Below are 24,539 nucleotides of genomic sequence, written 5' to 3'. Positions count from 1 at the left end.
AATGTTCCCTTGGCATCTCTGGTATTCTTGAAGAGATCTCTAGTCTTCCCCATTCTATTGTTTTCGTCTATTTCTTTGCATTGACCACTGAGGAAGGCTTTCTTTTCTCTCTTTGCTACTCTTTGGAACTCTGCATTCAAATGGGTATATCTTTCCTTTGCGTCTCCACCGCTACCCTGCAAATAGGTTCATCAGTACCATCTTTCTAGATTCCATATATATGTGTTGCCCAGAGTGCATGTGTACTTAGGCACTCAGTCATGTTGACTCTTTGTGACCCTCTGGACTGTGGTCTGCCAGGCTCCTCAGTCTCTGGGATTCTCCAGGCAAGAATACTGGAGTGTGCCAAGAGCAATTTCAAGGAAGAACTCAGAATTCCACCCCGCCCCACCCCCCAATTCCCGTGGTCCCCCTATCCCCTTGGCCCTCCTATGTCCTTCCCCTTGTCCAAAGCGCAGCAATCTCACTGCGCATGCATAGGTGCTCTCCAAGCAACACCGAGGATGGCAGAGCCGCAGAGCCGGCTCCCGCCAGGCCTAGTCTCGAACCTGCCATCTGGCGGTTCCAATCAGGGAGCTTCCTCGCTTTACCTTGTCTTTCTTCAAACCGAGCTTCTGGGTCTCGGTGAACTGCGTCTGCAGCTCCTGCAGCCGCCGCTGCATGATGATGACCTCCTTCTCCTTCCTCTCCACGTGGGCAGATGTCTCCTCTCGCAGCCCGTGCAGGTCCAGCTCCAGCTTCATCATGTCTACAGCGGGAGAAGACAGAGTGCTTCTTGCTCAGAGGGGCGCTCCGCCCTCCCGGGCTCCCCTCACCCGCCTCCGCACTGGCCCACGGTTTACCCTTCATGATGTTTTTCTTCTGTTCTGACACGGACTCTAGCTCCATGCGCAGATCCTTCACGAGGTTCTGGTACTCCTCCACGTGCAGGCACTGGCTGTCTTTCTGCTCTTGCAAGTGCTTCAGTATCTGGGCAGACGGAAGAAGAGCGGGGCGGGGTGAGGACCTGCGGGGAGAATGCTCCCTAGAATGCCGAGGGTCCAGACAGGCAAATCCGGAAGGACACAAAGTAGAAGAGTAGTTGCCGGGCGGTGGGGGCGGGGGGGGGGGACGGTACGGGAGGGAGGATGGGGAGCGATCCGTGATCGCTCATGAATATGGGTTTCTCTGGAGTGATGAAAATGTTCAGAAATTAGTGGTGATGTTGCCCCACTTTGTGAATATACTAAAACCCACTGATTGTACACTTTAAATGAGGAGTTTTCTGGTATGTTTGGAGAAGGAAATGGCAACCCACTGCAGTATTCTTGCCTGGAGAGTTCCATGGACAGAGGAGCCTGGTGGGATACAGTCCGTGGGGTCACAAAGAGTCGGATACGACTGGGTGACTAACACTTTTCTTATATGTAATTACATCTCAATTAAAAAATAAAGAGTAGGAAAAAAAAAAAAAGGATATGGCCGACTTCACCTGCTCACACAGAATGGAATGTGCATAAAAGCCCCCCCCCTTCCTTCTTGCCATACTCAGTGTCATTCATGAAGCACTACTGTGTGCCAGGCACTATCCTGGGTGCCGCAAACAGCACAGACACCAATTCTTGCCCCAGGGAGCTTACCTTCTGGTGGGGTGAGACAAACAAAGAGCATAAAGTAGTGACTTACAGAAAACATGAAAAGCTGACACCCAGGTCTCCTGCACTGCAGGCAGACGCTTTATCGACTGAGCCACCGGGGAAACCCATGGAAGAAACAGGTCAGCCAAAGGGGAATGGAGGTGTATGGGGTGGAGGTGAGGTGTGCTGCAACTTTAAATAGGTTGGATAAGGTTAGCCTCAGTGAGACGGTGACCAAGGAGGAACAATTAGTTGTCTGGGCATGATGGGATGCTGGGGAGATCGTTTATGTGATTTCAGAGTTGACAGTGATGGTGGGCTGCACTCTGAGGGCTGAGGGGAGCAGCTGCAGAAATGCAGGGCAGTCACCGTATGACCTAGGTGTGGGCCCCGTAGGGCCAAGTGAGGGAAGAGAGGTGGCTGGCCCTAAGTGAGATGTGAGTAGTTTCAGTCCTAACAGAATATTTACATAATGGCTTTGGGTAGGATATATTAAATGGTATGGGAAACTGGATTCTATTTCTTGAAGAAATCTGTACCTTAAAAAAAATGGAGTGTTAAAGAATTTGTGTTTAGTAGATATAGAGTTTCAGTTTTGCAAGATGAGAAAGTTCTAGAGATTTATTGCACAATAATGTGAATATACTTAACACAACTAACTGCACATTTAAAAATGGTTAAGGTGGTCAGTTTAATGTCGTGATATTTTTTCCATTATGAAACATCAAAAAGTGAGGGAGGAATAAACACATTTCTCAAACATGGAGTGTATGAGATCTTGCTATATGTCAGGATGTGAATAACATGGGACTGACCTTTAAAATATATGTTGACAGATATACAAGGAGAAATTCCAAAGTTCATTCAGACTCTATGGAAATAGAAAGCCCTGGGAAAAGATGCATCTCTGTTCCCCAACCAGGGGATCCCTTGGAGAGCTAAAGTGTGTTGACTCTCTCTGCCACTTCCCTTTACTGCTACTGAGTCACTTCAGTCATGTCCGACTCTGTGCAACCCCATAGACGACAGCCCACCAGGCTCCCCCATCCCTGGGATTCTCCAGGCAAGAACACCAGAGTGGGTTGCCATTTCCTTCTCCAAGGCATGAAAGTGAAAAGTCAAAGTGAAGTCGCTCAGTCGTGTCTGACTCTTAGCGACCCCATGGACTGCAGCCCACCAGGCTCCTCCGTCCATGGGATTTTCCAGGCCACTTCCCTTTACCACCACAGTATTCAGCACTGGCGTGGCCTCACGTGGCTGGCTTTATTTTACATCTCAAATTCAGGCATGACTGACTTCAGATCTCCTAGAAGGGACCCTTGCCTTGTTTTCACTATTGTATTGGTTGGTCAAGTCTTACGATTTGTTTATATGGCTTAAATGCTTTTTCATTATTTGAATCAACTTTTGAGATGGCTTTGAAATTTGAAAACATAAGAGTTTTTAAAAAGGGACTGAATTTAAATTAATAATCTTCCCTAAATTTGTTGCTTTTCAATTTCAGCCAGAAACCAGAAGGCTGGATGATTCTTTTGAATCTAGCAAGCCAACAGGAGTCTCTGTCTTGTTTAGCTATACCATTGGACATGAATGAAGAGATAGGTGCAATGCCAAAATTCAATTTCAAAATCTAATCATGCCAGACACATTCCTTGGGTACATTATATACAGTATCCTTATGACAGGGCTGAACAAAGTGAGGCAAATATAGAATAAAATATAAAATGTAGTATAAAAATTTTAACAAGAAGGAGAACCCAGAATCAAACCCAACTCGGCCCATCCCATCAGGCACAAATAGACAAATTTCTCCCACCTTTTTGATGTCTTCACAATCTTCTGAGGAACTAGGGGGGTGTCGGTGGGTGGCTGTATAGGAAGCAAAGTCTGCCTGTAATTTTATCAAAGCCTCTTCACGCTCCAGAACCTGCAACGTAGCACAAATCAGTTATGCTGGATCATCAACACAGTGGCTTGTTACTACTGCTATTTTTGTGAGGTGTTCCTTTGTCAGTCCAAGTTTATTACAGCATTGTGTAATTCATATTATATAAACTAGGGAGAAAGAATTATGTTTTCAGTCTTATATCAAGGCTCACTAAGGCACAGACAGTGGTTTTTCTCGAGTCCATCAATCGCCACACTTTGGACCCCCTCTTGATCCTCTCTGTGTGGTCCAGTTTATGAGGCAGAAGAAGGTTCTATGGAGACTGTGGTGGAAAGATGTACTGAATCTCTCAGAAGATAGGATTCAAAGTTCAAGAAGTAAAGAAGGAAGCTTCTTATGGATTGAGTGAATATGTATATTTTTAAAAATAAAAAAAAATGAAACTTTAGTTCTTGTTTGTTGAAAACAATTCAAATAGAACCCAAGCATCAAAAATAAGAAGTGAGGGACTTTCCTGGTGGTCCAGTGGCTAAAACTTCATGCAGGGGGCCCGGGTTTGATCCTGGTCAGGGAACTAGATCCCACATGCTGTAACTAAAAGTTTGCATGATGCAACTGAAAATCCAGTGTACCACAAATAAGACCCGCCACAGCCAAATAAATAAATACTTAAAAAAAAAGAAGTGCGACTCTCCTATTTAGTTATTCTCCTCTTTCTCACTTCTACTAAGGAGGAGGAACACTGTTGGTAGTTTACAGTAGGGGTCCCCGACTTCTAGGATCTAATGCCTGATGATCTGAGGTGCAGCTGATGTGACAGTAACAGAAATAAAGTGCACAATAAATGTAGTGTACTCGAATCATCCCCAAAGCATCTCCACCCCTCCCCCATCTGTGAAAAAACTGTCTTCCAGGAACTGGTCCCTGGTGCCAAAAAGGTTGGGGATCACTGATATATACTTCTATATTATGATCAAAGACTTTAAAAAATAAAAGCTGGATTGGACTCTACACAGGGGACTACAGAAACTTTTTCTCAATAATATACCACAAATGTCCTTCCATGCAGCCCTTACAGATCTACTTAATCCTTTTCCTTGGCATATTATTCCATAATATAGATGTCTCTTTAATAATTTCTTTCAATCTCTTTAACTGTGTCCTTGCTGATGGACTCCTTGGTTGTTGAGTGAGATTTTAAGTCTCTTTAGAATCTCAGACTTAGTGTGAGTTGGGGACGCACACCGAGGAGAATATCATCAACAAGAGGCAGGGGCATGTGTATGTAAGACATGTGAGGAGTGCTGGCAAAGAGATTACTTTAGGTGATTCTTTCCCCTCCTCCCTTTACTCAAGACTTTATTTTGGGTCTCTTGGGAAAATGTTCCAAAAGGAGACACTTACCAAAGCATTACTGCAGGCTAGCTTATTTCGAAGTTCCTGTATTAGATCATCCTGTTCAGAGACCTTTTGCCAGACTTCAGATAATCGTTTCAGGGTCTCCTGATGCTCTTGAATCATGCAGGGAGAAGTGTATATACGTACCTTTGAATGATCACCCTTGTTCTCGGGCTCCTGGGATATTTAAAAGTGATAGGTTGATTTTGAGCTAATCTTGGAGTCAATTTCAGAATGCCATGAGCATGAACAATCTCTAGACCAATATTCTAGAAGTTTATGTTCACATATCTGATTCATATATATGAATCAGATCTTCCAGAACAAAAGAATAAAAAATTAAAAAGTGCACATACAATAAAAAGTTCAAATGGTTCACAAGAGAAAACACTGAAAAGTAAATCTTGACCCTCCGTGACCCAGGTCCCCTTTTCCATGATGGTCTATGTTACCAGGCTTTTGTATATCCTTCTGGGGATAGTTTATGCATATTTACATATCATTTATATATATGTGTGTAACCCCTTACTCTTTCCCTACCCAAGTGAAAGTCTTCTGCATACTATTCTAAACATTTATTTAGGATATTTTCCATATTGCTATTTGTAGATCTATCTTATTCTTTTAAAATTAATTTCAAACTGCACAAGTAATACACACACACAAATATATATAAAATCTTTACAGAACACTGTAGGGACTTTCCTGGTGGTCCAGTAAGAATCTGCTTTTCAATGCAGGGGATTCAAGGGTCAACCTCTGGTTGGAGAACTAAGATCCCACATGCCAAGAGTCAAGTAAGCCTGCATGCCACAACTACAGAGAAATCCATGTGCTGCAACAAGGAGCCTGCATGCTGCAGCTAAGACCTGACAGCCAAACAAAAACAAAAACAAAAACAAAAACAAAAACAAGCAACCACTAAACTGCCCCAGCCCAAACCTCTAAAATGAAAAACACTGTAATATTACAGGCAAGTCTAAATTTCTCTTTGACCACCACCTCTAATTGCATACTTACTGCATTCTCCAGAGATGATAACTTGTGCATATCTTTCTAGCACTTTATCTATACATTTACATACATACAAATGCATATTGTAGAATACAGACATTATTTTCACTTTTTGAAACATGAATTTTTCCTCAACAAGATGTCTTAGAAATTTATCCATGTTGGTACAGGTGCCTCTATCTTGGCTCTTTTAAATATGTTTATCCAGTTTCCTATTGATGGGAATATATGCTGTTTCCAAGTTTTTTTCTAAAATGAAGCTGAAATGAATATTTTTGCACATAAATCTTTGAGTAGCTGTTCTAGTTTATGTGTAGATTAAATTTGTAGATGTATTATAGGAATCTATCTAAACAGGGTCTGTTTAAAACTTTGATAGCTGTTGCATGCTTATCCTTCAGGGAAATTGTACCAATTGACACTCTCATCAACATGAACATGTCTGTTTTCCTAGAACTGCATTTTTTATTTTTAAATGTCTTTCTCTAGATTATCTGAAATCATGCATGAAGGTTACTACCTGTTCACTGGTCTGCACTAATAATGGGGTGAACTGATGCAGAGAAGCAAAAAAGAGCAAAAAGTCCTAGTTTGGATGGCAGATCCTTTCTCCATTAAACTATCTCCCTAACTGGGCTTTTTCAGGCAAAGTTAGAAATAGTTCATGTTCACTGAGCATGAAAGTTGCCCATGAGTATATAAATAATTCAGTGTCTATGTGGAAAAAGGAATGGAGAACAATAAAAAAGTTAAGAAACAGAAAGATGATAGCTATAGATTCCAGTATCTTAATACTTACAGTATGAAAAAGAGAAATTACTTTTAAAGAAATAGAAGAAAAAATCCTGGAATTGAAAAAAATGTAGACCTTCAAAGGATCAGCTAAGTTTTGAGAGACTTAATGAGAAATAAATTTTAAAAAATTCTGAGCCTAAAAACCTCTAGAGTTCAGAGATAAAATAGGTGACTCACACAAAATGAGAAATAGGTTGAAAACTAACAATTCCTCTTTAATACTGCATGGTATAATACAACACAGCTATAGTTTTCTAAGACTTAGTTGTAAATCTGTATACCCAATCAAAATAGTATTCACAAATGATGGCAAAATAAACCTTGTTCAGACATGGAAATTTTGAGAATTTTTACCATTCACTGTTGGTTTCTGAAAGAATTAACAAGGAATTATTGCAGCAAAAGGAAAAGTCTAAGAATGCAGAAGAGGTGCATTATACCACTTAGTGAGTAAAAGATTATTTGTAATCTTAAAGAAATGTATATTTTGTCTGTCATATAACTAGCTCAAGAAATTAAAGAAAAGATGAAAAGTTTTCAAATTCATTTACATTAGGGTAGCATAATACACCAATATGAGATTAGAACACATAAATTTAAGTCATCAAAATAATCTCACTTCTGAAAATAGATAAAAACTAAATGCTAATAAACTTATAATAGCAGTTTATTATAATTTAGTTTAGCAGTTTATTATGATATATATTATTTTAATTAAAATTAAGTTATTTAATTAAAATAATAACATATATCAAGGAGGATTGGTTCCAGGAATGTAAAGATTGTTCTATAAATGAAAATCTATTAATTTATTACACTTCATTACAGGAAAAAAACTCTGTGATTACTTTGATAGGTGCTAATAAAAACATCCAATAAAATCCAATATCTATTCCTGGTAAAAATTCTTGATAAGCTATGTAGAGGCAGTTACATCTTTAACTTCAAAAAGGATATTAACAAGAATCCAAGAACAGATATTATACTTAAAAGTGGAATATTAGAAACATTTAAAAATATAGGGAGCAAGGCAAGGACGCTACAATTCTACACTGTTCTGGAGGTCTTCGTCAATGTGGTAAGATGGAAAATAAGTTGCATAAATGCCAACAAGGAAAGCAATTTAGGAAAACCTGAGATAGTCAACTAAAAATCTGGGAACAGAGTTCAAAAATAGCAGGATAAGAGTTTTTCTCTACATCAATAATAATTAATATAATTAAATGTACAAGAGAGCTCATTCATAAAACAATAACAACTGTAATACACTAAGAATAAACTTAAGCAAGAAATATGTGATATCTATAAGGAAAAGTGTAAAATCTTACTAAAGGACACACAAGAAGCCTTGAATAAAAGTAGAAACATATCATGTTCCGTGTGTGTGCGTGCTAGGTCACTTCAGTTGTGTCTGACTGCGGCCTCAGGGACTGTAGTCCACCAGGCTCCTCTGTCCATGAGATTCTCCAGGCAAGAATACCAGACTGGGTTTCCATGCCCTCCTCCCAGGGATCTTTCCAACCCAGGGATCAAATCTGTGTCTCCTGCGCTGCAGGCAGATTCTTTACTGCTGAGCTACTGGGGAAGCCTGTCATGTTCCAAAGGGTATGATAATTTCCCCCAAATGAATATAAAGTTTGAAAGTAAGACAGTATGAATTTCACCAAGACAAGAGATACAAAAAAGACCAAGAAATATTTGAACGTAAAGAACAGTGAAGTTGGACCTGCCCTAAAAGGAGGTATGAAAACATACTATCAGTTAAAGTTACTATCAAAAACAGCTCTGATCTTGGTGCAGGACTGGCAAGTAGATCAAAAGAACAGAGAATCCAAGAAGAGATTAGTATGTATTTTGAGCTGGCACTTCAAGTCAATGGGAAAAGGTGGGGATGTTTCATAAGTGGAGCTGGGACAACTGGAGATCCATTTTGATAAACACAAAATTACAGCCTTCTCTCATTATTTATATGGGGTTTCTTGGCCCTGGGTCAGGAAGATCTGCTGGAGAAGGGATAGGCTACCCACTCCAGTATTCTTGGGCTTCCCTTGTGGCTCAGCAGGTAAAGAATCTGCCTGCAATGTGGGAGACTTGGGTTCGATACCTGGATTGGGAAGATCCCCTGGAGAAGGGAAAGGCTATCCACTCCAGTATTTTGACCTGGAGAATTCCATGGACAGAGGAGCCTGGCTGGCTACAGTTCATGGGGTCTCAAAGAGTTGGACATGACCGGACAACAAAACAGCAACAGCAGCTCATTATTTATAAAATACATATATTTTCCTGGTGTACTAAAGCTAAAAACATAAAACTACAAAATTATAAAACTGCTAAAAGACAGTATAAGATAAACTTTTGCAATCTGGAGGGTAGTAACGGCCTTCCTAAATAAGACATAGGATCTATTTAAAGAAGGGCTAAGAGATTTAGTTTCATAAAACTAAAAACTTTTGTATGTTGAAAAACACCATTAACAAGAAAAAAATAAAAATTACAAACTGGGAGAAAATATTTGTAACATATAATGAAACATTATTACCTATAATATAGACATAGAAGAACCTTCTAAATCTATATCATAGAAGGTGTAGAACCGTCTATGCTGTTGCTGTTTAGTTGCTCAGTTGTGTCTGACTCTTTGGACTCCATGGACTGTAGCCTGCCAGACTCCTCTGTCCATGAGATTTCACAGGCAAGAATACTGGAGTGAGTTGTCATTTCCTTCTCCAAAGAACCTCCTATAAGTCAACACAAAGAAGGCTAACAATCCAATAAAAAAATGGTTATACACTTATGAACAGGGCTCAATACTTTGTTCATGAGGTGGGCACTGTGACCTGCCTCCCCGATCCCTTTCGGCAGTGCGAGACTTACTCCTCTAGCTGTGGGGGTGCTGCCCTTCTTGGGGATTACCTGGGTTGAAGAAAACATTTGCCCAAGGTCATGTCTTTCCCTAGGAAGACAGCTCACATCCAATCACTGACCACTATGGAGGTATAAAGGCCAGCTCCCTTCTCCCCAGTTTATAATTGCTCTAGAGGTCTTTCCAGTCTCAAAGCTCACCATGAGGTTGACTAAGGCATTTGCTGGGACAGCCCAATGTCTCCTTCTGCCCAACGCTGCTTCCTTTTCCTTCATAGGAGCTGATGCCAAGACCTTTCTCTAAAAATGTCTGACATGCCAGTCTGTCTCAGAGTCTGCTTCTTGGAGAGCTAAACCCACAATTATTAGAACTAAAGGAAATAAACACTGTAATGAGAAAATCTGTTTTATCTTCCCCCATCCATCAGTTTAACACAACTTAAAGAGACTGAAAACATGCCCTGTGAGTGTGGGGGAATTATTGTTGGTTAAAGTGTAAACTGGTAGAACCTTTTTTAGTATTCAATGTAGAATTATCTTTAAACATTAAAAATAAGCATCTCCTTGACCCAGCAAAATCTCACTTCAGGAATTAACCCTTGTATGTGGTAGAAAAACAGGTCAGTAGATGGCACAGGGTACAGTCATACTACAGAATACAAGGTAGTAACTAAAAGAAATCATCAATTAAGAAAGAAAAGAAAAAATCATCAAGATATACATTTAAAAAGCAAAGTGCAGAACCCCATTTTTAAAGTGACTCATTTATGAAAAAAGAAAACCTTAACATTTTATATATGTAAGTAGCATATATATAGCAACAGGCTGGGGAAGATTGCCAGCACGTTTTGAGAGAGTGGGATGGAGAAGGGCAAGTGGGGACTTTTACATTTAATCTCCATAATTCTGTCTAGAAAGCCTATATTGTATTAGTTGTATAATTTAAAAAACCAATTAAAAGAAAAAAGAGACAAGTTCAGGCACTTTGCCTCTTCTTTGCTATGTTTCGTGACTTTCTCCTCCTATTTGATTCTGAAGCTATGATTTGCATGAGTCTTGTGACCTAGACGAGGCAACATGGAAGATTTGGAAGCTCATTCGGTAATTTACTTTCTGCCTTGTTTGAAGTGGTGGTTCCTTGTGTTATCTTTCCTTGTGACTCATATGTAAATAATCTGTCTGCCATGTGGGAAACCTGGGTTCAATCCCTACGTGGAGAAGATCCCCTGGAGAAGGGAATGGCTACCCACTCCAGTGTTCCTGCCTGGAGAATTCCATGGACAGAAGAACCTGGTGGGCTACAGTCCATACAGTCCCAAAGAGTTGAATACACTTTCTTTTCTTCTCCTTATGTTAATTAAGGAGCCTTAACATTCCTAAGGAGCAATCTTACAAAAGATGTGAAGGCTTGAAGTTCAAAGCTGAGGGCCACAAAAGTCAAGGGAAGGAATGACAACTAGCTGAGAGTTTGGGTTTCTGACAGAGAGGGTGGGACCACGACAGGGACCACTAAGAGCTCCTGATGCGAGTGGTCTGGTTGAAGTCCTACCTGACCGACGATCCCGCTGAGCTCCCCCTCCAGCATCTTCACTTGGCACTCAAGTAACTCGATGTTGCTCAGGGAAGTCTGGTATTTATCCCTGTAGAGGTTTAAGCTCCTTTCAAGGGAGACGATTTTGTCCCCAGCCAAGGCGAGTTGCTCCTGGGCCAAATGGAGCTTATCCCCTGTGTTCTCATTATGATTTCCCAGTTCCTCCTCATAGAGAATCACCTGTTGGTATAGGAAAGAAACCACACTGAACCCATGGAACCCTCTAATGACAACAGGATATGGCTATAAGATAGCATGCAGAGGAGTTTTTCATTTTAACTAGAAATGTGGATGCAAAGAATAGGCCCAGCACAGATCTAAAAGCTACAGTATGTAAAATCAGAATGGTAATGATTAGAAAAAATTTTTAAAAAGATTGTCCTGTTTGGATGGTAAGCTTCTTAAAGGCAGGGACCATTTCTGTTTCCCATTCTTCCTGGTATGTAGTTAATTCAATAAAGATATGTTAGTTGATTAACAGGAATGCATCTATAGCTCCATTTTTAAAGGGCTTGAGATGGCAGTATTATTTCTTTACTAGGTATTCTCTAGAGGTCTAATTTAGAAAATGTGGAGTCCCTGGTGCATACAGGCCTGCTTCAGCAAAGTTCCCTACAGACAGTGGGGGAATAGGACCTGAAGTTCCTGGGGAATTTGCATCCTCCTTATTTAGGTTCTTTTTCTTCCTAATCAGTTAATTAGTCAACCAATTGAACAGATATTTATTGAATGCTCAAGAACAATGTCTTTGGTGCTTAGGGGTATTTATACTTACACAGCACAGGCTCCTCTCTCACAGCATTTACAAACTTCTATTGGGGGAGATACAATTTAAAATTAGCAAACAACTCTTGAGTGTGCTAAATTATATGACTTGTATTATATGTACTGAAGGAGTTAAGAGCAGGGGGGTCATCAAGGAAGGCTTTATTTGGGTTCAAATAGTTCAGAATTCAGATAGAACACATTCTATTGATTTAAGCTGATATATTTGCTGCCTGCCCATTTGAGAGTCATCTTAGGAAAGGATCAATTACTTTGAGGTGTTTATTAGGGAAGAAAAAGAGAAAATGAATATTTTATATTCATATGTTTATAACAGAACCTGTCAGGAGGCCTGCCTATGCCTTCTTGACACTCACCATTCCTCCGTATGTTAACTCCCTTCCAACTGCAAGCATCTTTAGGTTTTTTTGCCTGAGGGATGCACTGGCCCCAGGAGCCCACTCAAACCGAGAAGCAAGACAAGACAAGTGACAAGTACGGGGAGTTAACAATATCAGGTGCAAACCTCAACCAATGACTGGAACGATTGGCTGGGATCAATTTTCAGTGTGTCCTACATTTTCTACCGGAGTTCTCCAGAGGGATTGAACCCTGGTTTCCCACAGCAGTGATAATCGTTTTTTTTTTTTTTTTAATGAATTTTTCTTGGAGTATAGTTGCTTTACAATGCTGTGTTAGTTTCTGCAGCACAGCAAAGTGAATCAGCTATATGTATACATATATCCCCTCTTTTTTAAGCTTTCCTTCTCATGTAGGTCACCACAGAGCACTGGGTAGAGTTCCCTGAGCTATCCAGTAGGTTCAGCAATGATCTTAATAGTAATTTTCTTTATGGGCTTCCTGCCCTTGTTTGACACAGTTCCCTACTCTTTCACTGTGCTTCATGGGATCACCTCCCTCCTGAATTAACTAGTACTTACAGAGTCAGGCATGACTGAGTGACTAACACATACTTGTATCTATCTCCTTGTTTTAGGATCTGCTGTTGGGAAACCCAAACTTAGATAGAAGTTTGATATTTCTGTGAACAATGTATTGGGGGAACTTGGCAGAGTGCTGAAAGTAACTTTTTATTTATTTATTTATTTATTTATTTTTTGAAAGTAACTTTTCCAGGACTTTCCCATATTGGGCTCTGTGTCAGTGACTGTTGCTTGCCAGATCCCACAATTCCTCCTCTCCTCCTTGTAACAGAACCTTGACTTTGTTTGGGACAAAAGTGTGCCTCACTAAAACACTGCATTTCTTTGCCTTCCTAAGAAATTGTTACAGCCATGTGACTAATTGTTGCCAGTGGTATATAAGTCAAAGTATTGTGTGGGGTTTCTGGAAAATGTCCTTTAAAAGGGAGGAGTGTGCCTTTCTCTCTCCACCCCATTTCCTACCCTCACCCTGATTATTTGGAACAAAGATGTAAATGTTGGTGCTCCAGCGGCCATCTTAGGTGACCTGGAAAATGGAAGCTTTCAGCTGATGAGGGTGGAGCCGAAAGACAGGACACAGGTAGCAGTCCTAGACTACCTGTCTCTTATTTTATGTCATAGAAATTAACTATTTTATTTCTTTAGTTTTAAAAATAAAAAGTCTTTATTTTATTTTTGTTTTTGAAAGATCCTTCCACTAGATATACAAGTCTAGCTTGATACATTTTTTTGTATTTTCTGATTACTAAAGAAAGATCTGTTGATCCCCAGAGTTCTCTTTCTGTGCAACTCGATCTTCTCTGTTACTCTATCTTACAAAGACTAAGAACTTAGTCTTCTGGGATCCTTAGACAATTCCCTTCAAGTAAGGGAGTCTACCAGACGCTCCTAGATTCCTATTTTTGTGTCATGGACTAGAAACTCGAAACAATAAGCCAAGGACTCATCTCATTTGTTTCCCATTTCTCAAGACTACTGTCTTTCATTGTCTCGTGTCCAGTGTCTTTAAAAACAACAGTGTTTAACTATTTTATTTAAGACACTATTGCTTTGGGGTTTTCTGTTATATGAAGCCAAATAGAATCCCAACTATTAATAATTCAGAGTCACTTTATTCAGGCTGGACTCTTGTTTAAGTTAGGATGAACCAACCAGTTTTAATACAGCCTTGCATTAGCTTTATTAAACCATGGTTTATGCTCACAGGCTTTGTCCCAGATTATATTTTGTAGAATAACCTTTCTTTGTTTCTTTCCCTCCCAATCCCTTACAGCAAATTCTCATTGGTCATAATATTTCCTTTAAAAAAAATTCCATGTTTCTTCAAGGCCCTTCATAAATTCCCTGGAGTTAGTCATTAAGTAATAGCACCATTCAAGACAGTCCTTGGAATTTTATCTCTAAAGGCAGAGGAGGAAAATGCCAGAGGAGGCTGCCTGTTCCATTACTTCAAACCCATGGTTTTACTACTGCTAGTGCTACCACTGCCCAGCTGATTTTAGTAAGGCTTTTGTCTTTGTAATTTACTTGGGATTCTATAAAGATGATATACTCTGGTTAAAAAAAAATATCACCCCAGGACATGAACAGAAATAAATATCCAGAATGTACTTAAGTCAAGTCTGCTTGATCTAAAACTCCAGTCTGCAAAAATGACTGACAAGGTACTCTCAGTGATTAACTCAGACTCAACATCTGGTTATCTTATCCACTGTGCAAGTGCCAGGAATTTATTTATGATTGAAATCTGATTTTTCTAAAAAAATGATTGATTTAGTGGACTTTATACCTCTTTCATAACCCTTAGAGACCTAGAGTCTTTGCATTTAAATTGCCATGGTAATAGAATGGAGATGATAAGCCTCCATGCACACCACACACATATATGTGCATGTGCACACATACACCCCACACACGTACACACATACCCCACATGTGTTAACTGGGCCTCTCACCCAGTTATGCCATTCTGTTTAGTTCCCTCTGTTCAGTTTCAAGGAAATCAAGAGTTAAAGAGGGAAAGTTGATAAAATCTGCTCAAGATGTGAAGCTCTCCTCTACGTCCACTGCTCACTTTCTAGTAGTTTTGACCTGATTTCTGTAGATACGTGGTCATGTAGGACATTTCCATAGTTACTTTATCTATACCTCATCTTCTTTCATCTTGCAGTGATGGTGGAGAATAACCAGGTCGGAAGTCTGCTTCTCCAGGACTGACTGATACTGCAAGAGGGAACAGTAGGAAGTCTGCAACTCCTCGGTGCGAAACTCCAGTTCTTGCTGAAGGGCCAGCAGCTTTTTCTTGAGTTGTTGGAGTTGCCTTAGATGACACTGCTTATTAGGCTCAAAATTCATGTGTGACTCCTCAAATGCTAACGCTGGCTTCTTATTCTGCAATTGAGAAAGGCTTTAGTTAGATTGTCACAAAGCAGGCATTCACTCTGATTTTTTTTTTTCTTAACCATTCACATCCATCTATCCACCCTTTGTCTTTTCATCTCTAGAGCACTTATTAAATATTTCACTCTGTTCACAATAAAGCATTACTTTGTACTTTCACTTGTATGAAGAATTTAAAAGAAGGAAAAAACCATGGTTCCTTCCTACTATTTAGATCTACTATTCCTATTATGTAGGTCAGAAGAAAACACACACACGAAAGGGACCTAGAGAGCACTGCAAAGATACACTCAATAATATGCTTATGTTTTGTCTTCATGTGAAAAGAAAACACAATTGACCTGGAAGCGAATGGATTTCTGGTTATGGTTCTTAGACTAAACTTGATTATTAAAGATGCCCAAATAAAAGGACAAACTCTTGGGGAAATAGCTTTCTGGAATACCAGGAAACAGGAGGCAGAGATATTGCTAAGGCACATCTGAGCACTGACTCTGTCTCCTCTTGAAGGCAGGTATGAGCTTGCAGTTGCTGAGTGTGTGTGTGTCTGTATGTGCGTGTGTGAGAGAGAGAGAGAGAGGGACAGAGAGAGACAGAGAGAGAGAGAGATCTCTCCCTGCCAGTCCACAGTCAACCTGAAATGCTACTAGACCCCACTTAAATTTTAATTCATTCATTCCATAAGCATATGTTGAGCACCTACATTGTATCAGGTATTCTGCTCATAGGACACATCCCTGAGTCGTTTATTCTGGTACAACTGAGGTCTTCACATGGATGCTTCTATATTTTCTTGCCCAACATTCCCAGTTGAAACAGAAGCAGAACCCTATGGTCCTTCTCCTGCATGTCCTCCACCTGTCTTTTGTCTGTAGAAAAACTTCAGCCAAAGTGTAAGTTTAATCAGAGAAGTGAGAAAATGCAGAAGAAAAGGAAAGTAGTCCAACAAGACCAAACCATAATAGCTTAGTCATTAAACAAAGTCAAGGAACTTTAGCTCCAATATTCTGAGCCTGTCTGTGAGCTGTCTTGTAGATACTGAAACCCCCACCAGGTGGAAGAAGTTAACTACCTGACGACCAGACTGTAGCCATGACATGCTGCTGCTGCTCCTGCTAAGTCACTCAGTCATGTCCGACTCCTCATGACCGCATGGACTGCAGCCTACCAGGCTCCTCCGCCCATAGGATTTTCCGGGCAAGGGTACTGGAGTGGGTTGCCATTGCCTTCTCCGGTAGCCATGACATAAGCTGCCACAATTCTGAGAACTGGCCTCAAAGAAATGGGAACAAACCGACCCTGGAACTGAAGATCAACTATACTTAAAACAATCAAGATGACGCTTGATCAGACCACTGCATGACCAACTTCAAGACGATCGTCAGAGCTGATGGTGCTGTTTCTGTATGTAGCCCCTTTCCTCCATCTATATACCCCTGAAACTCCCCTTTAAAAGCTCTTGGCCACTGATTGTCAGTGGCGGGAGTCAGCCTTTGGACATGAGTCTGCCCACCCTCCTCCCCAGTTGCTGGCCTCTCACATACAGCAAACTTTTCTTTCACCAACCTTGCCTCTCAAGTATTGGTTTTAGAGTGGTGAGCAGCCAGGTCCCACTTTTGGTAACATGGTGACTTGTGAAGGAGAGGTGGATGAAGAAGATGGCTTGTAGGCATCCTTTAGTTCCTTCCTCGGTGTATTGTCTTCCTATTCATTGTTTAAAACCCTGTCCAAATACTGCTTTCTTTCTTGTTTTCCCTGCAAAGCTGTATTTGCACCAATACCATAGACTTCTGGGCATGTCCTTAATGTGGCATTTCACATTCTGCCTTGCATTGTAATGATCTCTGTGCATCTTATCTTTTAATTAGACCATAAATTTCTGAAGGTCAGGGGTCATGTCTACTCGTATAGGGCCTAGATTAGAGATTCATACAGAGCCAGGTATTGATGGAAAGAAAGACATGAAAATTGGCTCCCCAAAATTTGAGCTTGTGGCCTTGGCCCAATTAACAGAGTACTTTCAAACTTTTCTAAAATTAAATATTTTTTTTTTTACAGTTTTATCAGTATCTTCTCTATATGTCATAAAATTCAGCTACTGTTAAGTATACAATTCAATGATTTGTAGCAAATTTACAGAGTTGTACAACCATTATTACAATCCAGTTTTAGAATATTTCTATCACCTCAAAAATTCCCTCATGCCCATTTGTCACTCCCATTCCTACCCCAGCTCCAGGCAACCACTAATCTGCTTTCTGTCTCTATGGATTTGCCCTTTTCAGACATTTCATATAAGTGGAATTGTATAATATGTCATTTTTTGTGTCTGGCTTCTTTCACTTAGCTTAATGTTTTTGAGGCTCATCCAGGCTGTAGCAAGAATCAGTATTCTGTTCATTTTTACTGCTGAACAGTGTGACTAAACCATATTTTGTTTATCTGTTCACCAGTTAATGGATATTTGGATTGTTTCAGGTTTTGGCTATTATGAATAATACTGCTATGAACATTAACAGCTGTCATGTGAATGTCATATTTTCACTTAATTAATCTGTTCAGCAAATATTATGGTACACCTCCTCTGTGCCAAGCATTCTACTAGTTAATGGGGATACAGAATTTTATAAAACAGAATTTCTGCCTTCATGAGGTCTGCATCTACTGGTGGGGGAGATGTGTGGAGGGAGAGAGACTCAGAGAGAGGGAATGAGAGAGAGAGAGAGAGGTAGCAAATTAAAGAAGTAAATTGTGTAGTTTATTAAGAGGAAAAAGTGCTTTGGAGGAGAATAAAGCAGAGGAGGGAGATGAGGAATGCCAAGATGGAACGCAGTTGTAATTTTGAATTAAGTGTTCTCATGGAGGACAACACTAAGAAGGTGACATCTCAGTTAAGATAGTCAAGGAAGAAGCCTGGTGGGAACGTACAACAGGAACACTCCAGACAGAAGTAATAGCAAGTGCTAAGACCTGGAGGTAGGAGGTGCCTAATGGTGTTTGAGGAGTGACTTTGTGCAGGTTGGAGCAGAGAAAGTAAGGGGAGAGTGGTACCAGATGAGGTGAGAAAGGAAAGGGAGGAGAGGTCTTTTAGGACCATGTAGGCCATCCTTAAATCCTTAACTTTTCCTTTTAGGGAGATGAAAGGCCATTGGCAGGTACCGAGCATAGGAGTGACGTGATCTCCTGTAGATGTCACAAAAGACACACTGGCTGTTATATTGAAAACAAACTGTAGGGAGCCAAAGACAGAAGTGGGGAGACCAGCAAGGAGGCTGCTGCAAGAATCCAGGTGAGAAGGGACAGCAGCATGGACCAAGGTAAAAGCTGGGAGAAGCGGCTGGATTTTAGATGCATGTTTGAAAGTAGACTCCATAGGATTTGCTTCTGCATTAGACGTGGAATGAGGGGAGATAATGGTCATCCAAGGCAGAACAATTCCATGGTTTTGGTCTGAGTAACTGGAGAGATGGAGTTTTATTTATTTTTATTTTATTTTTGGCTGTGTCATATGGCATGTGGGATCTTAGTTCCCTGACCAGGGACCGAACTGGTGCACCCTGCACTGGAAGCACAGATCTTAACCGCCGAACCACCAAAGAAGTCTTGGAGAGATGGAGATTTAAAGAGATTACTTCCGTAAGAGTTGGCACCCAAAAGGAAAAAATCTTCTCTAATGAGAGGAGGTAGGGGCAGCACAGATAAGGTCAGGGAGGCTCAACCCAGTTCAGAACCAGAAGGACAACAGGTGATGTGTCAGTTCAATCTGAAAGAGAAGACAGAAAATGGACCACAATGGTCAGCAGGCAAAAGAATTTCCAGACAAAGACAAGCTGAACCCTTGACCTGAACATTTGGTGTATGTGGCCAGAGGGAAGTGGATGAGACTTCTTTCCTAGGCCAAAGTTGAATTTTTTATTTACTCTGCTACAATTGCCAACATTTACAATAAATGTTTTAAATTAAGTGTTTTCATTCTTTTCAAGATAAGAATGGTGCTACTCTTACAACTCATCTGTGAATGAGGTTCAGAGGGAAGGGGCTTGGGAGTGATGTGTGTGTGTGTGTGTGTGTGTGTGTGTGTGTGCGCGCGCGCGCGCGCTCATGCTTGCATGTTTGCATGAACACAAACATGCATGGGGGAGGTTCTCAAGAGCCCAAGTCCTCAGTCTATATAGGTGAAACTGTGGAGTGGGGAACTACTTGGAGAAAGACACGGTCATGGATAAATACACTTAATGTGGGTAGAACTAAAGCAAAGGCGTGAACCCCTGGGGTATGGTTATTGCAGAAGGGCTTATTTTAGTAAAGCACCTACCTATAACCTATTTTGCTCCAGTTCTGTTTTTCTTAGCTCTGTTGAAGGTGGCTTGATCTCTAAAAATTAAGAGGCTGGAGTTCTGGTGCTTCTAGTACTTGTGTGCAATTGTTGATTTGGACCTGCCACTCTACTGCCGGATGTGTATGCCCCAGCTGAAAACTGACCAGTCTCCTTATTATATATTCTTTCTCTACCTCCCCTTATTTCCATGTCCCCATTTTCTTTTTATTACCCAAAAGAATAAAAGAAATGCTCTTCTTTTTATTTTTTTTAAATTTTTTACATTTTTCTTAGCTTTATTAATAATGGATTATATTAATGGTTGAGTCACAACTACAGTTTTAAAATAAGTAAAGTTGGCTATGATATATATGATACATTTATTATTTTAAAATGCCTTTGGATTTTGTTTGCTAAATCTCATTTATTTTTAATTGATAATCATAAATGATATTAGAGCTTATTTTTAAATTATTTTTTATAATAAGCTTCATTTTATTTACTTTTTGTTTTTTTAAATTTTATATTTATTTAATTTGAGGTTAATTATTTTACAATATTGTATTGGTTTTGCCATACATCAACATCAATCTGCCATGGGTGTACACGTGTTCCCCATCCTGAACCCTCCTCCCTCCTTCCTCCCCGTACCATCCCTCTGGGTCATCCCAGTGCACCAGCCCCAAGCATCCTGTATCCTGCATCAAACCTAGACTGGTGATTAGTTTCTTATATGATATTATACAGGTTTCAATGCCATTCTCCCAAATCATCCCACCCTCTCCCTCTCCCACAGAGTCCAAAAGACTGTTCTATATATCTGTGTCTCCTTTGCTGTCTCACATACAGGGTTATTGTTACCATCTTTCTAAATTCCATATATATGCGTTAGTATACTGTATTGGTGTTTTTCTTTCTGGCTTACTTCACTTTGTATAATCGGCTCCAGTTTCATCCACCTCATTAGAACTGATTCAAATGTATCTTTTTAACAGCCGAGTAATATTCCATTGTGTATATGTACCACAGCTTTCTTATCCATTCATCTGCTGATGGACGTCTAGGTTGCTTCCATGTCCTGGCTACTATAAACAGTGCTGTGATGAACATTGGGGTACACGTGTCTCTTTCAATTCTGGTTTCCTCGGTGTGTATGCCCAGCAGTGGGATTGCTGGGTCATAAGGTAGTTCTATTTGCAGTTTTTTAAGGAATCTCCACACTGTTCTCCATAGTGGCTGCACTAGTTTGCATTCCCACCAACAGCGTAAGAGGGTTCCCTTTTCTCCACACCCTCTCCAGCATTTAGTGCTTGTAGACTTTTGGATTGCAGCCATTCTGACTGGCGTGAAATGGTACCTCATTGTGGTTTTGATTTGCATTTCTCTGATAATGAGTGATGTTGAGCCATCTTTTCATGTGTTTGTTAGCCATCTGTATGTCCTCTTCGGAGAAATGTCTATTTAGTTCTTTGGCCTATTTTTAGATTGGGTCGTTTATTTTTCTAGAATTCCAAACTCTTTCCTTAGGGCTTCCCCTCCAAGCATATCATCTATACTTCGGTGTGTTCATAATCGTTTTTTGACTTTAAAGCCACCTGTGGGTAAAAAGTGACTCTTCCTAGTGTAAACTTAGCAACCTGGCAGTGATATTGGTGAATTATTAATATCCCTTCATCAGAGGTCATGTTCAATCTTCTGGGTTTAATTTTGGTTTGAGGTAATATGATAGATGGACCAGATGATGAGAGTTCACTAAAGTTTTTCAGTATAGGGCAAAGGTAGCACCTGACCTAACTTGTCTGGCAATAAAGATCCAAGAACTGCTCATACCTCCAGAGAAACTAGAGTTTTCTTGGATAAGGATTTTAAACATTTGCACACTGTAGATACCTATGGGTTTAAAGGAATCAAATTTCAAAGACTTGGAGAAATGCCTAGACTTATTTGAGACATTAAATTTCTACTCATTTATCCTTAAGTGTTCAAAAGATTATTTTTCTTAATTCTAAATGAATAGAAAATGACATGCTATGGATTAAGCCTGAATTTCACTTATATTTGTACCAAGAAGCCGTGTCATAAAGGCATAATGCATTTCCTGCTGCTTCTTTGTCTTCTTTTTTTAAAAAATTTTCTTTTAAGTGAAGGCAGATATTTTATTAGATTCTGCTTTGACCTTTAAACTGAAATCTGGAGAAAATGAGCAAGTTGGAAATAATCTTATGGAAATAAGACTAGTTCTTAAAATGACCATTCAGAATTAGACATGATACTGGAGGCCATCTGGTCTACCAATGTTTCTCAGATTGATTTCTGTCCAGGATTCAGCTGTCTTAAAAGATAGAGGACTTGGCCACCTGTAGGAACCTGTTCTCATATTTAGACTACTTTTCAGCCCTCCTTGTGGTCAAAGAGATTATAGCTATTGCTCCCTCCTTGCCTATGTGGCCACTTGATCACAGAAGGAAATTAATTGGCCTGGCATGATTTCACCTTTTGAAAAGTCATGTTGGTTTCCACCCAATACTTGGTGGTTTTCAAGTTGATGCTAATTGATTGATGTTAAGTTCTATATTTTCCCTGATATTGAAGTTAAGCTGACAGGTCTATAATTACCGAGATTGTCCTTTTTCCCTTTTTAAAAAGATGAGCACTTCATTTACCCTTTTTCAGTCTGCAGGGACTTTCTTTATTCTCTTGAGTTCTCAAAATAATCGCTAGCAGCTATGTAATAACACCTGCCAATTCCTTAAGTACTCTTCGAAGTATATCATCAGGCCCTGCTGCTTTGCCTAAAGCCAGCTTTTCAAAATACTTTTCAACCATTTTATTCTCTCTTTTAGTTTCTGTCTCAGGTTGGCACTGCTCTGAAAACTGAATCCTTGATGATTCTTCTTCATTTAAGAGAAAAAGCCCCATCTTTTCCCAGTCGGTAGAACTTCTTTCCGTATCTTTGAGGTGGGATGTGAGATATTTCCCCTGAAAGCCCGATCTAGTCTTATATCACTAGAGAGGTTCGTCCCGGGGTTGGGACTAGGGTGAGGTAAGTGATGGGCACAGCTTAAGGAGGCATTCAAACTTAGGACTGAGCAAATACAGGATTGGCACCTAAAGAACGAGTGCCCTTGGACTTCCCTGGTGATCCAGTGGTTAAGAATCCACCTGTCAATGCAGGGGACACGGGTTTGATCCCTGGTCTGGGAAGATTCCACATGCCTCACGGCAACTGAGCCCCGTGTACTACAACTGCTGAGCCCATGAGCCCTAGAGCCGAGGCTCTGAAACAAGAGAAGACACCAGAGTGAGAAGCCTGAACACCTCGAGAATAGTAGCCCTCACTCGCCGGCACTAGAGGAAGCCCATGGGCAGCAACAAAGAACCAGTGCAGCCAAAAATAAATAAATTAAAGTTAAAAAAATAATGAGAGCCCCCCACATTTTGCACTCCAGGCATCTGACTTGCTTTACCTCAGGCCCAGCTCTCTCTGTTCCTGGGACTTGGGGCACAATGTATTCTTGATTTACAAGGTCACCTTGCCTGTCCCTCTTCTACACACACATCTGATGTCATATTTTAATTTTTCTCATAACTGTGTTCTAAATGTCTTGCTTATTTCTCCAGCTCCTTGTCAGATATTAGTCAAAATTTCAGAAAGCCTTGGGTTCCTCCTTTGTTCCCATATTATATTTCCTTGTGGCAGGCAGGTCTTGCAGGGGTTTTCTGAGTGGATGAGTGTAAGTCTACATCTAATTGTGCATTTGTATGCGTAGTCTGCAATTTAAATTTGGTGCTAAGTGCTGGGGAAAAAATAGAGCCTGTTTTAAAGCTTGTTTCAAGCTGTTAGACCTTCTTTTGGGCAATTAGAATAAGAAAATGTGACTTAATACCTTTCTCCCTCCAAGTTGCCAGGTACATTTATAAGCCACATGACTTTCCCTGACTAGGGGAATAAACTTGTAACAGTAATGGTGAAAATATCCTAAAATGTTAATATTTAGAAAAAAAAATTACAGTAATATCCTTCCTGGGATCCATTTAGGGAAACCAATGAATTTTTCTGTATTTGTGACTTACTGCAGAAAGGCTAAGTTGCTTCAGTCATGTACAACTCTGTGCGACCCTATTGACTTATAGCCCACCAGGCTCCTCTGTCCATGGGATTTTCCAAGCAAGAATACTGGAGTGGGTTGCCATGCCCTTCTCCAAAGGACAGCAGTTCTCAGTAAGAAAAGGTAGAATTGAAAAAAAAGAATTGCTTTGCTTCTAAAATTTTTAGGGCATCACAGAAGAACAATTTGTGGTTTCTATAGGGAAGTGGTAAGTCCTGGGAGAGCTCTTAACAGAGTTCTAATTAACTCTAATTCTAACTCTCTCAATTAGGAGAGGCCAGATCCTTGACTGCACCTAGGAGGCTAACTTGGAGGCCTGGCAACAGATCTGTGAAACCAGTACCTGCCTCATGTTTGCCAATAACTCAAGTCCCCAAGTAGAAATGACGACTGCAAGTTAGGAAGTCTTGGAAACCCAAAGTGTTTAGAAAACTCTGGGAAAACATCTCCCAGCTGGCTCCCCAGCTTGTGTGCATAAACTTAGAGACTGGTTTAAAGAGCTTAGAGCTGGAGTTTCCAAAAAGAGAAAACCTCAGGATGAAGTGAAGTTGCCTCAGCTGATGAGTTGCCTAGGAGGGTAGTTCAAAATCAGAGTCTCAAGAAAGATGATCATGCCAGGAGATCCTCCTGCTCGCACAGGCTCAGGATAAGTGCTACTGAGTATCGTGGCTTGGGCACCTCTGGAAGCAAGTCCTAAGACAAGGAACCAGGCATCGAGTAAGTGGCTTGTGTGGAAGGTAATTTTAGGAAACTCAGGTATGGGAGTGGGGAAATGAACAAGGCAGGGAAGGAAATTGTGAAAGGAGGCCAACCTAGTTGCCACTGTGGGCACCTGGTAC

General features: G+C 40.4%; 1 protein-coding gene across 1 annotated transcript in view; it reads right to left on the bottom strand.

Moving 5' to 3' along the window:
- PMFBP1 (polyamine modulated factor 1 binding protein 1) overlaps window positions 1-24,539 on the bottom strand; it is a 49,333-nt gene that overhangs the window by 14,411 nt on the left and 10,383 nt on the right. Inside the window, exons 6-11 of the mRNA XM_052656752.1 lie at window positions 15,022-15,264; window positions 11,123-11,344; window positions 4,909-5,079; window positions 3,433-3,543; window positions 843-969; window positions 591-748 (exon numbers count right to left, since the gene is read on the bottom strand). Of these exons, the coding sequence (XP_052512712.1) occupies window positions 591-748; window positions 843-969; window positions 3,433-3,543; window positions 4,909-5,079; window positions 11,123-11,344; window positions 15,022-15,264 (1,032 nt within the window). The remainder of the gene's footprint in view (window positions 1-590; window positions 749-842; window positions 970-3,432; window positions 3,544-4,908; window positions 5,080-11,122; window positions 11,345-15,021; window positions 15,265-24,539) is intronic.

This window comes from Budorcas taxicolor, chromosome 18, assembly GCF_023091745.1.
Source record: "Budorcas taxicolor isolate Tak-1 chromosome 18, Takin1.1, whole genome shotgun sequence".
NCBI lineage: Eukaryota > Metazoa > Chordata > Mammalia > Artiodactyla > Bovidae > Budorcas > Budorcas taxicolor.
This window is presented reverse-complemented; position numbering and strand designations above follow the sequence as displayed.